The sequence below is a fragment of the Arachis stenosperma genome, chromosome 4, assembly GCF_014773155.1.
Source record: "Arachis stenosperma cultivar V10309 chromosome 4, arast.V10309.gnm1.PFL2, whole genome shotgun sequence".
Classification (NCBI taxonomy): Eukaryota; Viridiplantae; Streptophyta; class Magnoliopsida; order Fabales; family Fabaceae; genus Arachis; species Arachis stenosperma.
In genome coordinates, this window is record NC_080380.1 from 74,712,473 (window position 1) to 74,737,939 (window position 25,467).

Consider the following 25,467-nt stretch of genomic DNA (forward strand, 5'->3'; position numbering starts at 1 on the left):
TTGATAAAAACCACTCAATTGAGTACAAGAAATATCATAAAATAGTGATTTATCAACCTCCCCACATTTAAACATTAGCATGTCCTCATGCTTAATCCAAGAGAAACTATAAAGGGTGAAAGTAGAATGGTGGAATCTATGCAATGCAATCTATCTAAATGCAAGCTACCTAAATAAATCATGTAATTCTAATTACTATCCACCTATATACTCATAGAGCTTACATGTGGTCAAATTGAGTCAAATTTCTCAAGGAAACATATATACACAATGCAAGGCCAAATCATGTTAAAACATATTCACCATTAAGTTGAGTTAATCAAAAGAATTCACAAACTTTCAAGATAAGCAAAGATTAAACATGGATATATGGAATTGAGCTATTGAACCCTCACTGGATTTGTGTTTACACTCTAATCACTCAGTGTTTGGGGTTAATCACTCTACTCTTCTCTAGTCATGCTTTCTAAAACTTTGTTCTTCATCTAATCAATCAACAAATATTTAATGTATACATACAAACATCATGAGGTCTTTTCAAGGTTGTAATAGGGCTAAGGTAAAGGTGAGGGTATATATATAAGGCTAAGTGAGCTATAAATTGAATCCTTGATTAGTCTAAGATCTCATCTAACATATACATACTCTATACAATTTTAAAATTATGCATAGTTACCCAATTTTCCCACTTTTGTATCACATACTCATGCATCAACTTTTCTTTTAATTTTATCACATGTGCATTGATCTTTCACTAAATTTAATATTGGGGTAATTTTGTCTCCTTATTTATTTATTTAATCATAGGATTTTTTTTTTAATTTGAAAAATAAACACAACATATCAATGCACATGGTATTTTAATTATTTTGGCTTTACATGAGCATGCACCCAAATTTCAAATAATTTATCAATTTAATACCTTCTTATCAATGCACTTGGTATTTTAATTATTTTGCCCTTTCGGACTTATGCATTTTGATTTTGATTCAACAAATAATGATATTGCTTTAAGTACTTACCGTTAATCAAGTTGATTATATTTCCCGATTCAATATTCTTAATTCGATATGCATTTCCCGAATACAACCCTATCACTTGGAAAGGGCCTTCCCAAGTATGGGACCATTTGTCAAGAACTCTCGATTTCTTTTCCATTGGAAAAATAACTTTTAAAACCAACTCACCTATACTGAAACACTTATCCTTTATTCGACAATTATAATTTCGAGCAACACTTTCTTTTTGTCGTATCATATTTTCAAGTGCCAATATTCGTTTTGAATCTAACTCATTCAACTTGTCAAAAATTGCATTCCAGTAATCATCGACTGGCAAATCGTTTTATTTGGACACTCTCAAAGTATTCAGATTAATTTCCAATGGAAGCACAGCATCATGACCATACACCAATTTATAGGGCGACGTACCTGTTGAACCTCTTGGTGAATTTCGATAAGCCCATAGTACTTGACTTAACGTTTCATGCCAATTTCGAGGTCTATTTTCAATTTGTTTTTTTTATCAAACCTATCAGAATTTTATTTGCTACCTCAACTTGCCCATTAGATTGTGCATAATAAGGGGTTGAAGTAACCATATTGATATTCCTTGAGGCTGCAAAATTTTTAATTCGTTGACCAGTAAACATAGTCCTTTGATTAGTGCTCAATGTTTGAGGAATTTCAAATCGATGGATTATATGTTCCTAGATAAAGTCTATTATTTCATTTTGACTAACTTCTATTAGAGGAACTGCTTCAATCCATTTTGCGAAATAGTCAATTGCTACCAGAATAAATTTATGATGTTTCAATGAAGGAGGGTGAATCAATCCGATTAGATCCAAAGCCCATCCTCTAAACGGCCAAGGCTTAATAATCGAATGCAACTCAGAAGCTGAGATCTATTGTATCGAACCATGCTTCAGACACTCATGACACGCCTTTGCATATTCGATACAATCTTTGATCATAGATGGCCAGTACACATGGTTGCGATATAATACCCATTTCATCTTTTTTCCAGCTTGATGAGCACCACATATCCCTTTGTGGACCTCGCTCAAAGCAATGTCATTATCATCTTGGCCTAAACATCTCGATAGACTTCCATCGATTCCTTTCTTATACAGCTCATCAGCCATCAAGACAAAATTTATTGTTTGTAATTTTACCTTTCTATCGACTGGGATGCTAGGATTCTTTAAATACTCAACAATAGGCTTTCTCCAATCATTATCTTCCCATTCGCCTGAACACAAAGCCTCCCTTTCATCTGCAGGCACTAATATTTGATGGATACTAGCTAACTTTTTTAACGTTTCTAGGCCGATTCTATATCTTGAAGCAATTTGGGCTAACTCATTAGCAATCTCATTATGAATCCTTGGGATGTGAACCAAAGAAACTTTTCGAAAAGAAGTTAACAACTCCCAAGCCGTTGCTAAATATTTTTGTAACTTCTCATTATTACATTTAAACTCCTTCGATAACTGCTTTAGAACTAACTGAGAATCCCCTAGGATTTGGACTTCCAATGCCTCTTTATCAATCAATATTTCAAGACCCAGAATTAAAGCTTCATACTCTGCCATATTATTCAAGCAAGGATGTTTTAACTCAAACAAGAATGCTGATTGAATTCCTTCTAGAGAGATAATAAGAATTCCAACCCCTGTACTATCTTTGTGCTTTAATCCATCAAAATATAATTTCCAATAATCGACTTTAATGTCGAGTACATTTGCCCCCTGGTCATTCAGATTATTCAAATTATCAACTAGAAAATCTGCAATGACCTAGCCTTTCATAGCTCTAGCCAAGACATATTGTAAATCGAATTCTGTCAAAGCTAGCATTCGATTCCCAAAACATCCTCGTAACATCAGAAAACTCAACATATATTTGATGAGATCAGTTTGTGCTATATCTTTTACCAATTTAGCTACCATATAGCACTTTAATTTCATACAAGCATAGTATAGGGACAAACATAATTTTTCTATCGGGGAATACCTTGATTCGATATCAGTTAGAACTCGACTAAGATAATAAACTGTCTGTTCATGCCCATTCATATCATCTTGGGCTAACATACACCCAATTGTGTTTGTAGATGCTGCAATGTACCATTTTAAGGGCTCATATGGACGAACATTCGCCATAATCGGAGACTTGGGTAAATAAACCTTTATTGAATCGAATGCTTGTTGATGCTCATTTGTCCATTTGAACTGTGAAGCATTCTTTAGTTTCACTAAAGGTGCAAACACTCGAGTTCGATTAGAAAGATTCGAAATGAACCTTCGGAGATAATTCACTTTTCCCAGAAATGATTGTACTTATTTTTTTGATTTAGGCACAGACAATGCTAATATTGCATCGGCCTTACTTTTGTCAATTACAATTCCCTTCTTATGAACAACAAAACCTAAGAAATTCCCAACCGATACACCAAAGGCACATTTTAAAGGATTCATCTTTAATCCCTTCTTCCTCATGATGACAAATGCTTTTCTTTGGTGATCAATGTGTTAATTCACCGAAATTAATTTGACCATAACGTCATCGATATATACCTCCATAAATCACCCAATAAACTCATGGAATATAGCATTCATTGCTCGCTGATAAGTTGCACCAGCATTTTTCAAACCAAAAGGCATAACCACCCATTCATAAGTGCCTAATGCCCCTGGACAACGAAAGGCAGTTTTGGACACGTCATCTTCTGCAATGAAGATTTGGATATATCCTGAATAACCGTCCATAAAACTTAAAATTTTGTTTTCCACTGCAGAATCGATCAACATATCTGCAATTGGCATAAAGTACTCATCTTTCGGAGTAGCATTATTCAAATCTTGAAAATCAACGCATACCCTTAACTTCCTATTTTTCTTCATTATAGGAACAATATTCGAAACCCATTCAACATATCGTGCGGTTCGAATAAACCTCACTTTAATCAACCGTTCTATTTCTTCCTTAATCATTTGATTGATTTCTGGAGCAAAACGACAAGGAGTTTTCTTTACAGGTCAAGCATTTGGTTTTAATGCTAATCAATGCTCTACAAGAGAACGATTGAGACTAGGCATCTCATGATAATCCCAAGCAAAACAATCTTTAAACTCATGTAAAAGATGGAAAAGAATCAACAAGATCTTTACAGATTTAGGTGATTCGAATGTTATCAAGAGTCCCCAAATTAATCTTTTTTAAGAAATCTTGAGATTCAAACCCTTTAAAATGTTCATAATCTTTTACTGAATATTTTTTGAAACCTGAAGGTTCTAAATCATAGATGAAATTATAGATGCAATCAAAAGAAAAATCAACAGATTCATTAGGAATAAAATGAACTTGATAATTTGCTGGATTAACATTAGCTTTATTTTCCACACAATGAACTTCTACTATTAAATCAGCAGTTTGACATGGAATATCATTCAAATTACATAAGGGAGAAAAAATTAAACCATGACTGAACTCGATTGAAAACATCGAGTTGTTACAACTAAGAAGAGAACTTGCATTCCTAAATGATTCCACTTTATCAGAGGAACCACCTTTATTTTCTACAAAAGGAAAATTACTTAAAAAAATATTTAAAGTTACCAGGTAGTCAGAGACATCGTAAACCTGGTCCATCGAATAATATCTTAAACAGCCCTTAAGATAGACAGTCGCAACCAGTTGGGCTCTGGTGCAGTGATTTAACAACCACAGACTAACCGACAAGTGCACCAGGTCATACCAAGTAATACCTCAGGTGAGTGAGGGTCGATCCCACGAGGATTGATGGATCAAGCAACAATGATTGATTGATTGGCTTAGTCAGACAAACAGAAAGGAGTGTTTGAATATTCAAAGAGCATTAAACAATTGTACATAAATTAAAATAGTAAAGTAAATGGGTTGGGAATAAAGTATGGAGAGGGCAGTTAAGGTTTTAGAGTTATCTATTTTTCCGAATTAACTTTTCTTACTAACTATTTTAATCATGTAGGATTTAATTTATGGCAAAGTATATGTGACTAGACCCTAATTCTTTAGACATTTCTAATCTCCCCTAAAATTAATCAACTGCAAATTTCTTGGTCAATTAATTCCAATTAGAGGGTGATGATCAAATTCCAGTTTATATGCCACAAAAACTCTAATTACCCAAAAATAAAAGGATTATATGTCACGTATCCTGTTAAATCCAGATAATTAAAATTTAGGAGAATATGTTTTCAAGCTGTTGTTCAAGTAAAGAGCTTTTCCAAGTTATACAAGAACTCAAATAGAAAGAGGGTCATACTTCCGTTCCACCCAAATTCATAAGATGAAGAGCGAAAACAATTCTTAAATTATAAATCCATACATGAATTAAAATAGAAAACGTAATAAAATCAATCCATACAAACAGACAGAGCTCCTAACCTTAACAGTGGAGGTTTAGTTGCTCATGGTTCAGAGAGAAAATAAGGATTCTGGTAAAATATACTGAGTTCCAATCTGATGGCATCCAAAAGTTAACTAATTCCAAATCATTTTATATCTAATCCTAATAAATTTAAAATCTACTTTCTAAAATTAAAAAAATCTTTTCCTATTTTAAAATTAACTTTAAATCAGAATTAATTATGGGAATCAGCAAGTCTTCAATTGATGGATGGAGACCACTTGATTCCTTCACTTTGCAGCCTCTGATATGTGCTTTCTGGGCTAAAAACTGGGTCAAAAGCATAATATACATACAGTATAACAAGAGTAGTTTAGAGTTGTATACATACAGTATAACAAGGAAACATGAGTACACACATTCAGAGAAAAGTAGAAGGCATTACATAGAACATCACACCATAATACACATCATAATACAGAAGTGGCTCAGTTATACCAGTAAAGAGCTATAATACAGTATCATTCAGTTAGTTACTCATATAATATATACACATATATACATAAGACGTCCCGGGGCCTGGCCTATCCAAAAGCCCCTAAGCTGACACCCAGGTTACCCTAACTCTATGACATGCCTATTCCCTCTAAGCCTGCTAGTAAAAGTGAGGGAGACATTCTAAGGTATCGGAGTTAGAGTGAACGCCTCAAAGGTCTCCTCGTCTCTGATCCAAAAGCCCCTCTCAGAAAATCATTGGGCAGGTGATGATGCCTGCTCGCTGGTGCCTCATCTAGCTCATTACTGCCAGAAGAGATATCCTCAATCTCAGGATCACGTACTATTTAATTACGTACACAAGGTACCGCACAACAGATGTAACACTCGCAGCTGCGCACTGGGTCGTCGTGGATGTACGGATGATTAATCTCGTAGGGCAGGACTCCTGTGTCCATCTGAAGAGGTGTAAGGGGTAAGAACTGGGGAGTTCTTAGTAAGGTCGGGGTTTTTAGTTAAGTCCATTTATAATGTCTGTTTGCAAGTTTCTAAATTCTTTGAAAATTGATGGTTTAACAATTAAATATTCAAAACATTTTTAAAAGAAATCAGTTAATTAATCAGAAATCCAAACTTCTTTTCCAGATATAAGAATCTTAAAAGTTTCCTAATCATATGAATGACCAACTTGTCCCAAGCATAGGTTCAATTAAATATATGCTGTAAGAGGTTGATTTTCCATACTTTACTAGACCATAAACATAAAAGTAGTTACCTACGTGGTATAAATGATCATCCTGTTCCGAGCATAAGTTCATTAAGTCTATGATGAACCAGTCAGATTCTTTATACAGAGCTAGACATCAAACAAATCAACCAGGGCCTTAAGCCCAAGCAACTCAATCAACATCCAATCACCACAATCCAAACAATCAGTTACAAACACAAGTAATGAGGTTCAAACACAATCAAGAGCAATTACATCAAGTATAGCAGTTAGCAATTAAATAGAATTATTCACATAGGCAAATCAATTAAAATATGCACAAACAAGTATGATGCATGTCTGGTCCTACTGCAGGTAATGAGCTCATTTGTTGGTTACATACCCGCTCCCGACGTTACCCGGAGTCCTTTGACCAGGTAAGACTTTCCTATTGGCAATACACATCGCAAGAGTCCTTTGACTTTCGAGACAAACCACCGCAAGAGTCCTTTGACTTGCAGAGTGGCACTAGCTACCCACTACAAGAGTGTTTTGACTTGCAGGACGGAGCTAGTCTACCCAACACACTCACTATAAGAGTCCTTTGACTTACAAGAGCACACACACACACTCACTGTAAGAGTCCTTTGACTTACAGGAGCATATGCTAGTTGTGTTTTCTCGATACCTCTGTAAGAGTCCTCTGACTTACAAAATAGCGTTATGGCTAAGTATCCCAGGAAAGTGTTCTCAGTGGTCGCACCACCATCTATCTAACTGCCTCTCTGCAACAGATTCTTACATAACCATTCTCAGGCATCGTCCGAAGGCTCATAAGTCACATATAACCATACTTTCCATCACTTAGAAATTATCTCTCTCATCTTTCCACAATCATAAGTCAAGCATCACAGTGATCTCATTTCACAATTCTCTGTATACATCACAACATCACAACAGCACACTGCTATATAGTTTTTAACTCCATTTCTTTCTAACATGTTTGCAAGTTTTTAAAAATTGTTTCATTACCTTACATTTCTCGATATCTTATCTTATACCTTCACTTAGGTGTTTAATAAAGAGAATTAGGGAGTTCTAGACTCAAAACTGCCATCCTGAGACTTTTAGGAAAAACTACCTTTTTATCAATATTTTATTATTAATAAAATAATATTATTAATAAAATAATATTTACAATAAAATAATATTTTAATATTTTAATATTAAAATAATAATATTTTATTCAACTTTCAAAAATTGCATTTTGACCCCCGATTTTTTTAGAAATTTTATTTTGACCCCTTTATCTTTTAATATTTGCACTTTGGCCCCTCAACTTTTCATTAATTAAATTTTAACCCTAAACTTTTTAATAATTGTGTTTTGACCCCAAAATCATCAAAACCAAACGTTTTCACATTCTTCAAAACCAAAAATACTTTTCTGAAAGTTCATCAGATTTTCACTTGATTTTCAGCTTGTTTTTCAATCTTTTCGGTAATCCATTTTTACCTGATTTTTACCAAACCAAAGAGAAACGTTTCAGTCATCAAATACACATCAAATCTCTTGAATCTCATGGCTGGAAAGCCACATTTTCTAGATGCAACAACAACAACTTCAAAACCATCATAAACTTAATTTTCAAGCATTAAACAACAAGATTTCATGATCAAACTATCACACAAAAACTCAAAATCAAGCCTCAAGCAACAAGATCTGATTTAGCACTTCAAGAACACAACCAATCATCGATTAATTTACCAAACCTTACCTCCTTTGCAGCTGCCAAGAATTGAACCAACAATAAGCTTCAAAAAACACTTTTACGCCTATTTTAACATCAAAAACAACTTTAGAACCTTATGAACCATGAAGGCTGAAGCTTCATGATGATGAAAAGAAGGTTATTCTCACCTCAAGGCAGCTAGAAATCACGTTTTCTTAGAGCCCATGGTGACTGAACAAGAGATCCTAAGAGAAAACATGAAGAAAACATCATCAGTTTGAGTTTCCACCATGGATGAAACTTCAAGGAGGAAGAGCAGCCATCATGCCTTGATTTACTCCATGAAAATTGATATAGAAATGAAGATGAGGATGAGGTGAACACTTTCGTCGGATTAGATTTTTGTCAGGGGTTTTAGTTTGAGAAAGAACGGAGAAAGAAGCTTGAAGCTTTCATGGAAGTTCTATCATTTTCCTTTCATGAAATTTTCATACTTTAGCTTGCCTTGGAAGAAAAGATGATGGTAATGATGAGTCTAGGGACCCATGGGGTGAGGATAAGCATTATCCTAAAGTTTGGTGTAAAAATATCTCAAGAAAGGATAATTACTGAAGCTAGATGTATTATAATACAAGTATTTCTTACTTTTTCCTTAAGAAAGCTTTGCTTGGAGAGCAAGAAAGAAAACATGTGGTGGCTAACTCTACGAGAGCCACGTGTCACAAGGTCCTGACTCATCAAAGTTTAATAATAAAATATCATTCTGAGGATAATTACTAAAACTAGATACATCAAATTACACTACTAAAGGATAAGCATGAGCGTTAATAGTATAAATGATACTAGTAACATGATAATCATGAGAATAAAAGATATATAATGAAGCATTAGCATTGCTAAGTTCATCTAAGAATGCCGGTATTATCTACTACCAGAAGATTTCTAGCTCAGTTATTATATTACTAAACATAGATCAACATTAACCACAACAGAAGAAATAATAATATAATATTTTGAATAAAATAATAATATATAAATATTATATTAATATAATTTTTCTCTCAAAATTCGAGACTGGCTTGTCACAATGAGACTAACCATGAAAATCAGAATTTTGAAATTCGGACCCGAAGTGGCTCAAAAATGCAACTTTTCGTGACGTGCCTGCTTAGATTAGGAGAGGTGCCTGGTGCAGTCAAGCTGCTAACTAAGTAGCTTGATGACACAGCACCTGTGCAGTTGAGGTACTTATATGCAGTAAAATTCCTAAAAATTCCATAAAAATTCTGTTTGACCCCGAAAAAACGTCGTTTCTTTGAGGCTAAAGGCTAGGCCGTTACAAACAGAGCATTTGATAACTTCCAAGGTACGACTGTACCTAGAATAGTAAGCAGTCCACCATTCGAAGCAAGATTTGATGATGTATGAACTTCGATCATAAACGAGGTAATTGAAATTATCTCTCTATTGTTGGTTTTTCAAGAGGTAGACATGAAGCTCTCTTTTGGAAGCCAGAGTGATATGGCAAAATGGCTTATTGTTCCGAGGGAGTGAGGTTGGGATGGCTTGTGAGAAGTCCAATTGCCTGGCTGTGAAATGAGGGGCGTATAAAGTCACTTTGAATCTTTCTTTTTTGTGTTGGGGCAGCTGATGAGCGGATAATTTATACGCTTTTTGGCATTATTTTTAGATAGTTTTTAGTATAATCTAGCTATTTTTAGGGATGTTTTCATTAGTTTTTATGCTAAATTCACATTTCTGGACTTTCCTATGAGTTTGTGTGTTTTTCTGTGATTTCAAGTACTTTCTGGCTGAAATTGAGGGACCTGAGCAAAACTCTGATAAAAGGCTGACAAAAGACTGCTGATGCCGTTGGATTCTGACCTCCATGCACTAGAAATAGATTTTCTGGAGCTGCAGAAATCCAAATGGCGCGCTCTTAATGGTGTTGGAAAGCAGACATCCAAAGCTTTCCAGCAACATATAATAGTCCATACTTTATTCGTGATTAGATGACGTAAACTGGCGCTCAACGCTAGTTCCATGCTGCATTCTGGAGTCAAACGCCAGAAACACGTCACGAACCAGAGTTGAACGCCAAAAACACGTTACAACTTGGCGTTTAACTCCAAAAGAAGCCTCAGCTCGTGTAAAGCTCAAGCTCAGCCCAAACTCACACCAAGTGGGCCCGGAAGTGGATTTATGCATCAATTACTTATCTCTGTAACCCTAGTGGCTAGTTTTAGTATAAATAGAACTTTTTACTATTGTATTTTTATCCTGGATCCTGGATTGTATTTTTTGATCCTGTGATCACGTTTTGGGGGCTGGCCATTTGGCCATGCCTGGACCTTCACTTATGTATTTTCAACGGTGGAGTTTCTACACACCATAGATTAAGGGTGTGGAGCTCTGCTGTACCTCAAGTTTTAATGCAATCACTACTATTTTCTATTCAATTCGATTTATTCCTGTTCTAAGATACCATTCGTACTTCAACCTAATGGATGTGATGATCCGTGACACTCATCATCATCCGTCCCTATGAATGCGTGCCTGACAACCACTTCCGTTCTACAAGCAAAAGCTAGAGTGTGTATCTCTTGGATTCCTGATGCACGACGCATGGTTGCCCTCGCCTGACAACCGAGCCTTCCATTCCGTGAGATCAAAATCTTCGTGGTATAAGCTAGAATTGATGGCGGCATTCTTGAGAATCCAGAAAGTCTAAACCTTGTCTGTGGTATTCCGAGTAGGTTTCTGGGATTGAATGACTGTGACGAGCTTCAAACTCGCGATTGTTGGGCGTGATGACAAACGCAAAAGAATCAAGCGATTCTATTCCAACATGATCAAGAATCGACAGATGATTAGTCGTGCCGTGACAGAGCATTTGGACTTTTTTCACTGAGAGGATGGGATGTAGCCATTGACAACGGTGATGCCCTACATACAGCTTGCCATGGAAAGGAGTAAGAAGGATTGGATGAAGGTAGTAGGAAAGCAGAGATTCAGAAGGAGCACAGCATCTTCATACACCTATCTGAAATTCCCACCAATGATTTACATAAGTATTTCTATCTTTATTTTCTGTTTATTTATTATTATTATTATTCGAAAACTCATAACCATTTATTATCCGCCTGACTGAGATTTACAAGATGACCATAGCTTGCTTCATACCAACAATCTCTGTGGGATCGACCCTTACTCACGTAAGGTTTATTACTTGGACGACCCAGTACACTTGCTGGTTAGTTGAGCGAAGTTGTGAAATTATGTTTGGACCATAATATTGAGCACCAAGTCTTTGGGGCCATTACCTGGGACAATCAATTTCGAGCAACAATTTATGTATGAATCACAATTTCGTCCACCAGCAGTCCTGTAGGAATTACTTGAACAGCCAACAAATTCGCCCAATTTCGATTAGCAAGTTCATTTTCTTCAGCATCGTTTGGAAAGAGTAAGCGTTCAAGCCATGCAGGACCACAATTTCGACGCAAAAAAGGGGTGAAATTGAGGTTTTCATTGTAAAAGTCATTACTTGAATGGAAGAGAGAAAAAACAACTCAAAATTGGTCTTCATCCGATTGTGTGTCTGGAAAATCTGACTTGAAATCAGCCAATCAGAAGCCTTAGATGTGCTGTTTATCCGTAGCACCACCTCCAGACTTTATCATGTATTTTTCAAAAATGGCATTAAGCCATAGTTGGAGAAGCTAGAGAGGGCCACCTGTACTGATTAAATAATTGTTTCGAAGACAATTCACGAACTAGCCAAGCTCTTCGAAAATATTCCCTAGAAGAAGCTTGGCCAAATTAAGATTGTTTCCTTCATGAAGCAGAGCAGCAAGAGGAAGGAAAATCTTTGACATTTGGACACTTCGGGAGCAGAAGACGATTTCATTTAGCCAATAGAATAGAAAAGCTACATGTTCATCATCTGTAACAGCAATGCCTTCTGCACCCAAGTGATGAGCAATAAAGTCACTATAAGAATTTGTGGGGGTAATGTTGTATTGATGTCTGGGTTGCATGCCAGAAGTGAGGTCTAGAGGATTTATTGATAGTCCTGTAATGGCGGCTACGTCCAAAAGAGACATACCAATCATTCCACAAGGAAGGTGGAAATTGTTGGTAGTCCTATTCCAAAAAAAATTTACGGCTCCAATCATCCAAGAGAGAGTTGAAGGTGAGAAGTGGGAGAGTCTCAGAAGGTCCTGGATCCCAAAAGCCCCCAAGTAGTGCTTTTTGTGGGAGCAAGGCATTCATACCAAGCTGTGAAGTCAGTCCCTTGAGGGTTAATCTTTGGGTTATTCCTGAAGGGTTTTTGGCTGATGAAGAAAGAGATATCGAAGTTTTGGTTGATTAACAAATCCTTCCCCTGAAAACTGGGGAAGAAAGTGAGTTTCTTGTTTGCCCTTTCCAGGTTTTTGATAGGTCCAATGAAACAATGGACGTCTCCACCTACTATGAAAGGAATTAGGATTCTGGAATTATTGGTTGGAAGTTGTGGGTCGTCAATGACATCATCATTGACTTGATTCAACACATGAAGAGGTGGAGGAGCCGGTGGTTCCACCATGGGGCCTTTGCCTTTGTCTTGGATAGCGGCATGAGATGAAGAGGCAGCCATTGAAGGGTAAAGAGGAACGAAGATTGGAGAATAGAGGTTGTGTAGGAAAAATAGATGCAAGAGAAATCGAGAGAATAAGGTTCGAGAAAGTTTAACAAAGATGGAAGTGTCGAATTTAAAAGGGATTTTCACTGTAGTTGTTATCGCAGATAGAGCTCAAAGGAAAAAGAGGTAACTTTGCGAAGAAGGCAAAGTGGTGGAGAAAGAAAGTGCGAATCGTGGGAGGGTCAGTATTAATTAGGAAGTTAAATGGTAATTATTACTGATTCATGAGATTGAAGTTTTGAATTTGGATTAAGTGTTTCATCTTCCAAGAAACGGTTTCAAAGACAAACACATTAATCCAAGCGGGCAATTTGTTAGTCGAAAAATATTTTCAACTGGGAAAAGCTAATTCGAAATATTAAAGAGATTATTAGGATGAAAGCAGAGATCGAAAAGGTGCACGTGCAGGCGTTAATTGGGAGTTACTCAACACGGACTCGATATTAGACACCTTATATTAAATTGAGCAAGCACGGTCGAGCAAACATTTGGATGAGAAATCGAATAGTTGCTCGAATAAAGAATCAAGCGGTTACGATTAATAGAGAAGTTGAAGGCATTCTTCAAGTGAGGAATTTATGGGTAACGTCTATGGGTAGAAGAGCGTGAACGATTACCTAAGAATCCGCATACAAGGCAATGTCGTGTAATTAAGGATCGGTTACAGACATGGGTTATAAATATTATAAAGTTTTAAAAAATAAAGGTTGGAACTTTGCTTCAAAAATTACTCACGCACACTCACATCCCAGGGACTTTCTGCTTCGAGTCAATTTTCTGTAGGGTTCCTTCCACATGTCTTTACTTTCCATTTACATTTTCTGCAAAAACTTTATCTTTCAAACAAGTTTATGTTTCAGGCAATGTTTAATTTTCGAATTCAATTTACATTTCAGTACCTTTAATTTTCATGTCCAAAATCCTTTGACACAGTCGAAGGCATTTTATTGCTTTCTTTAAATTTCAATGCAACCCTTTTCAATTCCAGTCAATTTACCTTTCGAATTCTTTATTTTACATCTCTTTTATTCCTTTACAAATTTTAATTTATTGTTTATTTCAATACTCATCTAATTCAAGATACTTTGATACACTTATAGAAAACTGATATCTGCAAAAGAGGAGTAGGTTTCGCTCTCATACTATTAGATATCAAACCACCATCAATTTACTAAATATACAAAACAAGAATAATTTTTAATAATTTATTATTCTATATCCATGTACTTCATAATTGGTTGCTTTGTGATTATTTTCTCTTTTCTCGCCTATATAATTCCTTTCGAGTCTTCGGTTAGTTTTTCTCAATTCCACACCGACTTTTTTTCATAGCAGGACCTTGTTTCAATTTTTGTAACTCCGCTCTCAACATGGCAGGAGAAAACACAAAGCAGTTAGAGGAAGCAGTTACAAGTGATTCCACTTATGACAGAAAAGCCGAAGGGAAAGCATTCGAAGATTCCAAAGTCGGCGTTAGAGGCCTTATAGAATCCGGTGTGACCAAAATCCCACGCATGTTCCACTCCGGCAAGTTGGACGCCAACGAAACTCAAGCAACTGCCTATGATTCCAATGTTCCCATCGTCGACATCAGAGACATAAAGAGCAGCACAACTTTCCGCGCCAAAGTAATTGAAAATATTCGCAGGGCATGCCATGAGTGGGGAATTTTTCAGGTGATTAATCATGAAATTCCAGTCAGCATCTTGGACGGTATGATCGATGGGATTAGGCTGTTCCATGAACAAGATGCTAAGGTAAGGAAAGAGTTTTATTGCAGGGATCTTGTAAAGAAGAAAGTTTTGTATCATTCCAGTGTTAGAGCTAATACTAACCAGGCTGCTAATTGGAGAGATACTCTTACTATGTTGGTTGCTCCTCATCCACCCAAACCAGAAGAAATACCAGAAATATGCAGGTAATAGAAAACATTATCAGCTTGATTCCAATTTAAGCTCAAGTGCTCATTAGCTATTAGAAGTTAAGTTATTTAGTTACTCCATCCCTTGTCTTCAAGATAGTTGTCTATTATAGTACTAAATACATATATCTAAAACAAAAATCTTAAGAGACCTTCACTCTTTATCAATTTTGGCATAACATTTTGGCTCAACATTTTTTTTTTACTATAAAAATTTAAAATTTAAAATTTAAGATTTAAAATTTAGTATTAAATATTCTTAGAAAGTTGATAAAAAATAATAAATTTTATTGGTCATATATCATTGATCAAGACTAGATAATTTGATTATATATTGAACAATTTAACTTATAATGGGTAATACCGTTTTTTATATTATGTGGTCTGTGTTATAAAGAAGGTAAAACAATATTTAGATACTTTTGCAATCATGTTTGGGAGACATTAGAATTAGTTATAATAATTATATAATTTTAAATATAATAAATATATAAATAAATATTATATACATAAAATTATAAAGGTTAAATTATGAATTTTTTTAAATAAATAATTTAATTATTTTAATTACTAAAATAAATAATTTATAATGTATTTACCTATTTACACCACATTTATTTTGATAATTAAAATAATTATTTTGATAATTAAAATATTTAAAAATCCTAAATTATGTTTCATTAATACTATTTTATTTTTGCAAGCAGTCTAGAAAAAAAATAAGAACTTACTTTATTTATAAACAATTAATGAAGATTAAATAAGATAAATTCTGATTAATTTTAACTAATTTATTTTAGTTACCAAATGTTTCCATCTTGCAAGTGCACGTGCAAATTCTCAGCTGTAATAACTTAGGCTGTTGTACATTAAATGATGGGAAATTACTATTGCAAGTGAATTTCGGTTGCTGTTATGATCTTGTCCGATTGAATTACTTCAACCCATGATGATGAGTTTATTACGTACTTATCACAGAGATATTGTGATTGAATTCTCAAGGAAGATAATGGAATTGGGTTTCACCATCTTTGAGTTATTATCAGAGGCCCTTGGCCTTAATCCTTCTTACCTGAAGGAGTTAGATTGTGCCGAAGGACTCTACATTTTGGGTCACTACTATCCACCATGCCCTGAACCTGAATTAACAATGGGAGCCACCAAGCACACTGATAGCACCTTCATGACATTAATTCTGCAAGACCAACATGGTGGGCTTCAATTTCTTCACCAGAATCAATGGGTCAATGTTCTTCCTGTGCATGGAGCTATAATAGTAAACATAGGAGATCTTCTACAGGTAAATGCTCGAAGAATTGAAGTTATCATTGCATTTTTTTTTCGTAAGTTAACAAAAATATCTGCATTTTAATGGTTTTATTAAGCTTTTAATTATATCAATTTTTCAAAAGGCTTGGGAAAGAAAGAGAGAGTGGCAGAATGGGGTCATGAAATTATTTATTCAACAAGTTTAAGTTATTATTATTAAAATTTCTTACATGTGAAATAAATAATAAGAATTAAATTTTAAATATTTTGGTGATAAAATTATGATATTATATTATAAAATTATTTATTTTAAAAATTTAAAATATTAGATATAAATACATGAATGATATATTATCCATAAACAATATTTTTATTTTATTTTATTTTATTTTGTTTTATTTTATTTTATTTTGTTAATTCTAATTTATTCTTTCACACGTCATAAGATGATTTTAATTTTTACTTTGTTGAAAACAATATTTCATCTTCAAGTTAGTAAGGTGATGAATAATACACAATAAACATATATAAAAATATTTAATTCCTTAAGATGTGTATTTTGGTTGCCTATTTTTCGGGCTTGAGCCAATTTTAATAAAATACTTTACTTAATATTTTAGTGCTATATATATCTGACATATATTTTGATTCCATATAGTGGCCACTTTATTTTATAATAATAATAATAAAATAATAAGTTTACAGTAAAAACAGGAACACACGAAAAAGAACTCTTCGTTCCTACCATTACTGATTTGAAAGTTGCATATATGAGGTGCCACTATGCATAGATGCTCTACATTATTCACATACATAATGCCAATTTTTCATTCTATGACTTCCACTAGTGGTCTAGTTTGAAGACTCACTATTCAATCTTTTTTTCTTGATGTTAATGCACTACCAAGTAACTAGTTATTAATTCCATTTTAAATAGGTATTTATTTTCATGCACACAGTCTAGCACTAATTAGAATATAGCTATCACACATCTGATCTCATGTGGTCCTGATAAAATTTTTCTGGAAGAAAGTTTCCACATAATTTTAAAATTTATTGGTAATGATTTCATCATTCAAAAAAAAAAAGAAAAGAAACGGACAAATAATAGCTCAAGTATATTAGACTATCCGTATAATTGGGAACAAAAATTAAATTATTAAAAATTTTTGTATAAAAGGATCGATAGGAACAACTGAAAAAGAAAATGTATTAAGGACTGTCACGGCAAATATTAATCAATGGAGATTTTTTCTTTGAGACAACTACCACGAAATATAATGACAGGCAATCTGTTATATCCTTACTAAGCTTCTTTGTCTTTTTTCTTTGCTGAGTTTCTCAATAAAATATTTCTTGGATAATAGAAGTACGAAAAGTTTTATTTCGTTTAATCTTTATTTATTTTTATATGCGTAGACCCAATAATTTTCATTATTTTATCCTTTTGTTTCATGTTTTTTTTTTTTTTGGGTCATGATTGTCTGGTGTTAAGGATGCAAATAGAGTGAATGAGAAAACACCACAAACAGAGTCACACAAAAATCTCAACTACTCATGCTACTAAGCATTAGAAAACAACTAGAGTTTAGCCCCTGCTTTGCACCGGTTTATTCATAGTTTTAGTTAAATTATTTAAAATATAATTATTAAATGCAATAAGAATCAATTATGTATATATTAGCTAACAGAAATCAGAAGTAATTGCTTGTGCAGTAAGAAAGAAAGAAGAGAAATTCAGATAAGAAAATTATATGCTGTATTCAAAATGAATAGCTAGAATCCCCGTACACCCATTTATCTAAATGGTCCACCTTATATACATGACACATACATGCATCTTATTGCAGCTCTAGCATAGCAGCTAGTTAGAAATCAGAACAACCAGTAATAACAAAAATTTATATATGCAGTTAGTTAGGTAAGTTCTTGAAATTTGTTTTCTTGAACTTTTCTATGTGTAGTTTTAATACACTCTTCAAACTCGAGTAGGGCTTTGCCGTTAGAAGAATTGGCTCATGTTATCACAGAATATTGTAGGTGTTGTCTTGAGAAGAATTTATAATTCTAGGAGCAAGTTTTTGAGCCACTCCAACTCAGCTTCACATGATGCAAGACTTTGAAATTCTACCTCTATAGATGATCTGCTAATTGTGTGTTGTTTTCTGTATGTCCAAGAAATTAGACTAGTACCTGAAAACACACAAAAACCAGAAACAGACTTGCAATCTTCAAGATCAGTTGCCGAATTTGAATCTGAAAAACTATATAGTCTATAATTCTGGCATCTATGTATCATAAGTCTATGCTTTTTAGTTCATTGAAGGTATCTTAGAACTCGTTTTCAGCTTTCTAGTGAACAAGAAGAGTGAATGCATGAATTGACTAATCTTGTTCACTGCATATGCCACATTTGGTCTTGTGATGGTTAAGTATTGCAAAGATCCAATCACTATTCTGAAGAATTAGGATCTTCAAAGGTATCTAAACCTGTTGAGAGGAGTTGAAGGGAAGAGATCATTGGAGTAGGCATTGAATTGGATCATGCCATTCCCAATTTGGTTAACAACTCATCAGTGATATACTTTGTTTATGAGAGATATAATTGTCCTAAGTTAGTTCTTTGAACCTCAATGCCCAAAAAAATTTTAAATTTCCTAAATTTTTCAAAGAAAACACTTTATCCAATGAATTGATTAAGGATTGAACTTTAGTAGCATTGTTCTCTATAATGATTATGTTATCTACATAGCACAAAAGATAGATAACTGAACTAGAATTTGTTTAACAAATAAAGGTGTGTCAGATTTAGTGTTATGAAGACTAAAGGAGTAAAGAGTAGTACTTAGTTTAGTAAACCATTGTCTAGGGGCCTGTTTCAATCCATAAATGGATTTATGCAACTTGCAAACATAGTTAGATAGAATTTGTTCAAAACCAACTGGTTGATACATATATAAGATTTGATTTGAATCCCCATTTAGAAATGCATTATTAAAATTAAACTACCTCAAAATCCAATTTTTTGATAAAGCTATGCTTAAAACTAATCGAATTGTAGATGACCAAATTACAGGACTAAAGACTTGCTCAAAATCAAAGCCTTCCTCTTAATGAAAGCCTTGAGCAATAAGTCTAGCTTTGTACTTTTGTATAGTTTCATCTAGATGCTTCTTAATGGTAAAAATTCATTTACTGCCTGTGGGTTTAGCATGATGTGGTGGTGGAACTACAATCCATGTCTTAGCTTTCACAGGGATTTGATATTCTTCCATCATCATGACTTTATGCCAATGAGGTATAGTAAGTGCTATTTTAGTAGATTTTGGTGGTTGTTGTGTGTAATCAGGGGAAGTAATGATAGAATTTAAGACTTTGGGATTGTTGTTGTTAGCCTTAGACCTAGTAACCATAGTGTCTATTAGCATTAAGTGCACAACGTTGAATATGAGGTAAATTTAGTTCAATGGCATCAGTATCCAAGGCAGAGTGTTGTATTTCTATGCTTGAAATTGGAATTTGGGAGGAATTTAGGGGGTAAATTAGAATTATGTAATTCATTATTAATGTCATTCTCAGTAATATCAAGACAATCAATTTGAGAATTAATGTGACTAGTGTTTGATTTAGAAGTAGTATCAGTAGTAATACGATGATGATCTGTATGCAGTAAAGAGTGTTTGGTGAAAGAGGATGCAAAATCATGATTATCAGTGTCATTAGTTATAATTCTATCAATAGAGTGAATAATTCAGAATATGAAAATTGAGTTTCATCAAAATGAACACTTCTTGAAATGTACATTTTTTTCACTAGAAGAGAGGCATCTATATCCTTTAAAATCAGGTGAATTTTAAATTTTGATAATCTTGACACCATTACTTGTAAGTTGTTGTGTTTGTGGAGGAACCTTGTGTTGTTGTTGATTTTTGGGATGGAACTCGATCTGCATACAGGTGTTCTTCTAGATCTTGGCCTCTAATAGCAGCTAGATCTTGCTGCAGCCAAATTTTGTGATTGTTTTCACCCGATTTATCAGAAATAAGTGTGAAAGATCGTTGATTGATGATAAATGGTTGTTGAAAAGAATTTCCAGCATTGTTGCTTGGAGGATCAATGTTGATGGATGAGATTTCACCTACAGAATCCATGGTATAGAGAAAAGAAAAAAAATTTCTAAGCTCTAGATACCATAATAGAAATCAGAAGTAATTGCTTGTGCTTATAAGAAAAGAAAGTAGAGAAATTCAGAAAAGAGAATTGTTTTGTGTTCAAAATAAATAGCTAGAATCCTCATACATCCATTCATCTAAATGATCCATCTTATATACACACATGACACATACATCTTACTACATCTCTAGCATAGTAACTAGTTAGAAAATAGAAAAACCAATAAAAACAAAAAATCTGTTTGTGCAGTTAGTTAGGTAAGTTCTTAAATCTTGCTTTCTTGAACTTTTTTATGTGTAGTCTTAATTTTAACGTATACACTAAATTAACCACATATATAGAATATATGTCAGAATATAAAATTTACATTAAAAATTTATAAATAACACATGTATATATACATAAGGAATTGCTAAGTCTCATTCCCCTGAAGTAATATTCCTATGTGAAACTAAGAACATTGCCTTGGCAGTGGAGTGAGTGGACCTAAGAGGGAAACTATGTGGTTTGGCAATTGTGTGTGGAAGGATGGGACAGATGTTTAGTTTTTTAATAAAAAATGCTTTTTCATTCACTTCAAAATGTCCACTTGCAAACAAACAAGTAATGGGAGGTTGTTGGGGTGTATCTGGCTACGAATGAGAATAGAAGAAGGGATCAATTTGCTACCATATTGCAGATAATTGAAAGGAGCAATAATAATCTGATTGTTATGGGAGACTTTAATGTAATACGGGCTCACCATGAGAAGGAAGGAGGCAAAGATAACTCAGCGAAGTCAATTCAAGACTTTAATGACTTCATTAACTCAGAAGAACTTGCTGGTGCGCAATTAGAATACCACAACTGAACTAGTAAGTGCACCGGGTCGTACCAAGTAATACATCAAGTGAATGAGGATCGATCCTACGAGGATTGATGGACTGAGCAACGATAGTCGAATGAATTACTCAGTCAGGCAAATAGAAAATTATGTTTACAGAGTTCAATTGCATTAAACAGTAAAATCAGAGAATCAGAAAGCAAACAATAAATTGCTGTTAAATATATGGGAGAAAACAATTAAAATTTTGGAGTTATTTATTTGTCCGGATTAAGTTTTCTTACCAACTATTTTAATCATGCAAATTCATTTCATGGCAAACTGTAATTGGCGAAACCCTAATTCCTAGTGATTTAGTCTCTTCTAACCTAATCAACCGCCAGTGTCTTAGTCACTTAATATGTCACTTAATATAGATTAGAGGGTTATGTTCAATTCTAGTTTATTGGCTACAGAACCCTAATTACCCAAATATAAAAGGATTATATGTCACATATCCTATTAAGTTCAAGTAATTAGCAATTTAGGAGGAATTTACTCTCAAGCTGGTATTCAACTGAGATAACTCTTCCGAAAATCACAAGAATGCATATAGAATAAAGGTTATTCTTCTGATATATCTAGATTCATAAGATGAAGAACGATAATAATCCTTAAAACTGAATCAATACATTAATTAAAATAGAAAAATAATAGTCTTAATACATAGAAATAAATAGAGCTTCTAATCTTAACCAAAGAGGTTTAACGGCTCATGACTTCGAGAGAAAATTAGGGTTCAAAAAATGTGAAAGTGCGGAAGAGAAAAGATCCCCCAAAGGCCTGAATCTTTTCCCTTTTATATCTAACCTAATTTGATTTGAAACTAAAATAAAATAATAAATTCTAAACCTAAAAGATTTTATTTATAATTAAAAATAACTAAAATAAAATAAAATAAAATAGAATAATTAAAAGTTAAATCTAACTAAAGATACTCTTTTGATGAAGTGTGATCCGCATTGTTGGTGCTAAATGCCAGATTCGGTGTTTAGCACCCTAGGTGGCAGAAACGTTTCTATTCATTCTGGCTTGCTGGCGCTAAACATCAGGTTTAGCGTTTAGCTCCCTTGTGGAGAGAGAGCTCTCTCGCGCTTCTGAGCTGCTGGCACTAAACACCCAGGTCCGCGTTTAGCGCCAGCTTGGCAGCTTCCAATTCTTCTCTTTTCTGGCACACAAACTCTGCCAAACTGATCTGAACTTCACCTGAGATAATTAAAACACCAAAGCAACTCAAAGTAGCATCCAAAGAGATTCCAAACACTAAAATAAGATTGAAGCTCACTTAATTTGTATATAAAATAAATAGAAAATATAGATAAAATGCTCACGCATCACTTGCTAATTTAAGGTATGAAGGGGAGCAATTTACATGGAATAACCATCAATTTGGTAGCAACCTTATCTGGGAATGATTTGACAGGGTGCTAGTGACGAATGGGTGGAAGATAGCTTGGCCGAATGCCTTTGTAACACACTTAGAAGACCTTGGATCAAACCATAGACCACTATTATTAAGTGCTGACAAGTAGGAGAGGAAGTATAAAAGACGCTTTCGATTCCAGGAAAGATGTTGTGAGAAGGACGAAGTGATTTCATTCGTTAAGGAAGCTTGGAAGATAGATATTGATGGCTTATCAATGTATAAACTGTCTGAAAAATTGAAAATTATCGACACAAACTAGTTCCCAAACCAAAATTTGTGCATTACATAGCGGCTAATTGATGTAGGGAAGGGAGACAGGGCCAATCCTATATAGGTTCGGGTGGTGAAAGTAGAATTAGAGAAGGCTTTGATGGAGGAGAAAATGTATTGGAGGGAAAAATCAAGATTGCAGTGATTGGAGTGAGAGGATAGAAACACTAAGTTCTTTCATTCCAAGTTTAAAAATTGGAATAAAAAAAATAAAGTATACATTTTGTAGGATGGATATGGCAATTCAGCAACTGATCGGAAGGGATAGCCTCGATTGCTCGACAGTATTTTGAAGAACAATTCTCATCAACCAATTCGAGGGATCCTAAAGAGGAAATCCAAGAAGTAACCATGAAAAATTGATGATACCACTAATAGGCTGTTAATTCGATCAACGACAAAGAAGGAGATCAAGTCTACAGTTTTCTCCATCAATCCATTTTCAGCACCTGGGGATGATGGATTTACTGACAAATCTTTCAATTCTTTTGGGAAACGATCAAAGAGGATGAGGTTAAAACATTAAGAAGTTTTTTTCCTGGAAGGTAAAAACTTTAAAACATTTAATCACACAAATATTTGCTTAATTCCAAAAGTTGCTAATGCCAGTTCAATGAAGAAAATCAACCAATAAGTCTTAGTAGCAGTTAAAGGAAGACTCATTAGTGATAATATTCTAATTGTTCATGAATTCATGCATTTTCTAAAGAACAAAAGATGTGGTCAGTATGATCTAGCCCTGAAGCTTGACATGAGCAAGGTGTATAACAAAGTTGAGTGGCCTTTTGTCTAGGTTATGATGAAAAAATTGGGTTTTCGTAACAAATGGATGGACTGGATCAAAGAATGTGTGATGACAGTTTCTTATTCTGTTAGTGTGGACAGTCAACCTCATGGTTTTTTCAAACCATGTAGAGAGCTGCGGCAAGGCGACCCTCTCTTCCCCTGCCTTTTCCTATTTTGTGCAGAAGGGCTCTCCCAATTGCTCAACAGAGGAGAACAAAGATAGGAGTTTACTAGCTTAAGACGTAATCACAGATGTCTAAAGATCAACCACCTATTTTTTGCAGATGACTCAATTCTATTTAGTAGAGCTAGTTAAGAGGACTGTCAGGGCCTAATGCATACCATACAAGTATATGAAGAATTAAGTGGGAAAATGGTTAATTTAGATAAGTCGTCAATGTTTTTCAGCAATAACACCTCACTACAAACCCGAGAAACTTAGCCAACATTCTAATGGTTCCTCACGTTGGAAATAAAAACAAGTACTTGGATTTATCTTCGCTAGTTTTGAGATAAAAAAGGCCACATTTAATTACATCAAAGATAAAATAACTCTAAAGCGTCAACATTGGAAAAGAGCATTACTATCCCCAAACGGTAGGAAAATTTTGATTAAGGTAGTGGCTACGGTGGTTCCAATTTACATACAAAATTGCTTCAAGTTGTTAGAGATTTTCTTAGACAAACTACCTATTCTCTAATTTTGGTAGGGCAAAAAAGGAACAGAAACAAAGATGCAATGTGTAAGTTGGAAGATTAGTTGTGCATCGAAAATACAAGGAGGTTTAAACTTTAAAGATTTAAAAGCTTTCAACATTGCAATGTTTGCAAAACAAGGTTGGAAGCTTATAATCCAAACAAACTCCCTAATCTATAAGGTGTATAGGAGCAAGTATTTTAGGTTTACTAATTTCCTACGATTAGAAGCTGGTAATAATCCTTCTTGGGGTTGGAAAAATATTTTGGAGGGTAGGAAGGTGCTAGAAAAAGGACTACTCTAGATGGTAGGCAGAAGAATTTCAGTCAATATTCAGGTTGACTCTTGGGTTAAAGCATATACTGCAATCACACCTATATCTATCCCTAATTCGGCATGGATACCAATTTAGGTCTCAGATTTAATTCTTTCTAACAAAGTATGGAACCAAGCTAGAATAGCAGAATTTTTCAATTCAGAAATAGCAAAAGCAATAATCAATACTTCAATACAAGAAGAAGAAGATCAACTCACCTAGATGAAAGCCTAAAATTTAATAATAAGATGAACTCTGGAATTTCTTCGGCGAGAAGCTGTTGGCAGCACAGAGTAGCAGACAAGCCAGTGATCATGACGAGATAACGATGCTAGTGTGAAGGAAGATGAGCTTGCTTCTATGATTCAGTGAGTAAGGTTGAGCAGGTGAGAGTGGCAATTGAAGGAGGATGGGGGAAGTGATTCAGTTAGTCATAGAGAATGAGAGATGTCAAAATGAAAGGCTGAGTTAGGTGAGTGAAGCAGAATGAGAGAGGTGAGGATTGGGTTGAGTTAGGTGAGAGAGAGAGAATGAAAGTGAGTGACTGAGGGTTATTAAGGTTGATTCTGATTTTGAAGACGTTAGGTTAAAAAGATTTGGTGGAGAAGATGATAGAAATGTTAATTTGAAAATTTTATAAAATTTTAACGAGATTAATTTAAAATTTAATGATCGAATATTTTTGTCAAATAATATTCATTTTTTACGGATATTTAATTTTTTTGTTGTCAATTTT

General features: G+C 34.3%; 1 protein-coding gene and 1 long non-coding RNA gene across 4 annotated transcripts in view; one reads left to right on the forward strand and one right to left on the reverse strand.

The window, feature by feature from the left end:
• The first annotated feature begins 14,292 nt into the window (after positions 1-14,292).
• Positions 14,293-25,467, forward strand: part of LOC130973860 (1-aminocyclopropane-1-carboxylate oxidase homolog 12-like) — a 35,287-nt gene continuing 24,112 nt past the window's right edge. For 2 of the 3 annotated variants that reach the window (XM_057898545.1, XM_057898547.1), the window contains exons 1-2: positions 14,294-14,929; positions 15,911-16,232. In XM_057898545.1, the coding sequence (XP_057754528.1) occupies positions 14,382-14,929; positions 15,911-16,232 (870 nt within the window). In that variant the 5' untranslated portion in view covers positions 14,294-14,381. Of the gene's footprint in view, positions 14,930-15,910; positions 16,233-25,467 lie in introns of all 3 variants that reach the window. The other variant, XM_057898546.1, reaches the window with a different exon arrangement.
• LOC130973862 (uncharacterized) lies at positions 19,336-25,296 on the reverse strand. Its single transcript, XR_009084309.1, has 3 exons — positions 24,950-25,296; positions 21,117-22,442; positions 19,336-20,339 (listed from the first exon to the last, which is right to left on the reverse strand). It is a non-coding gene; the product is annotated as an uncharacterized LOC130973862 (long non-coding RNA).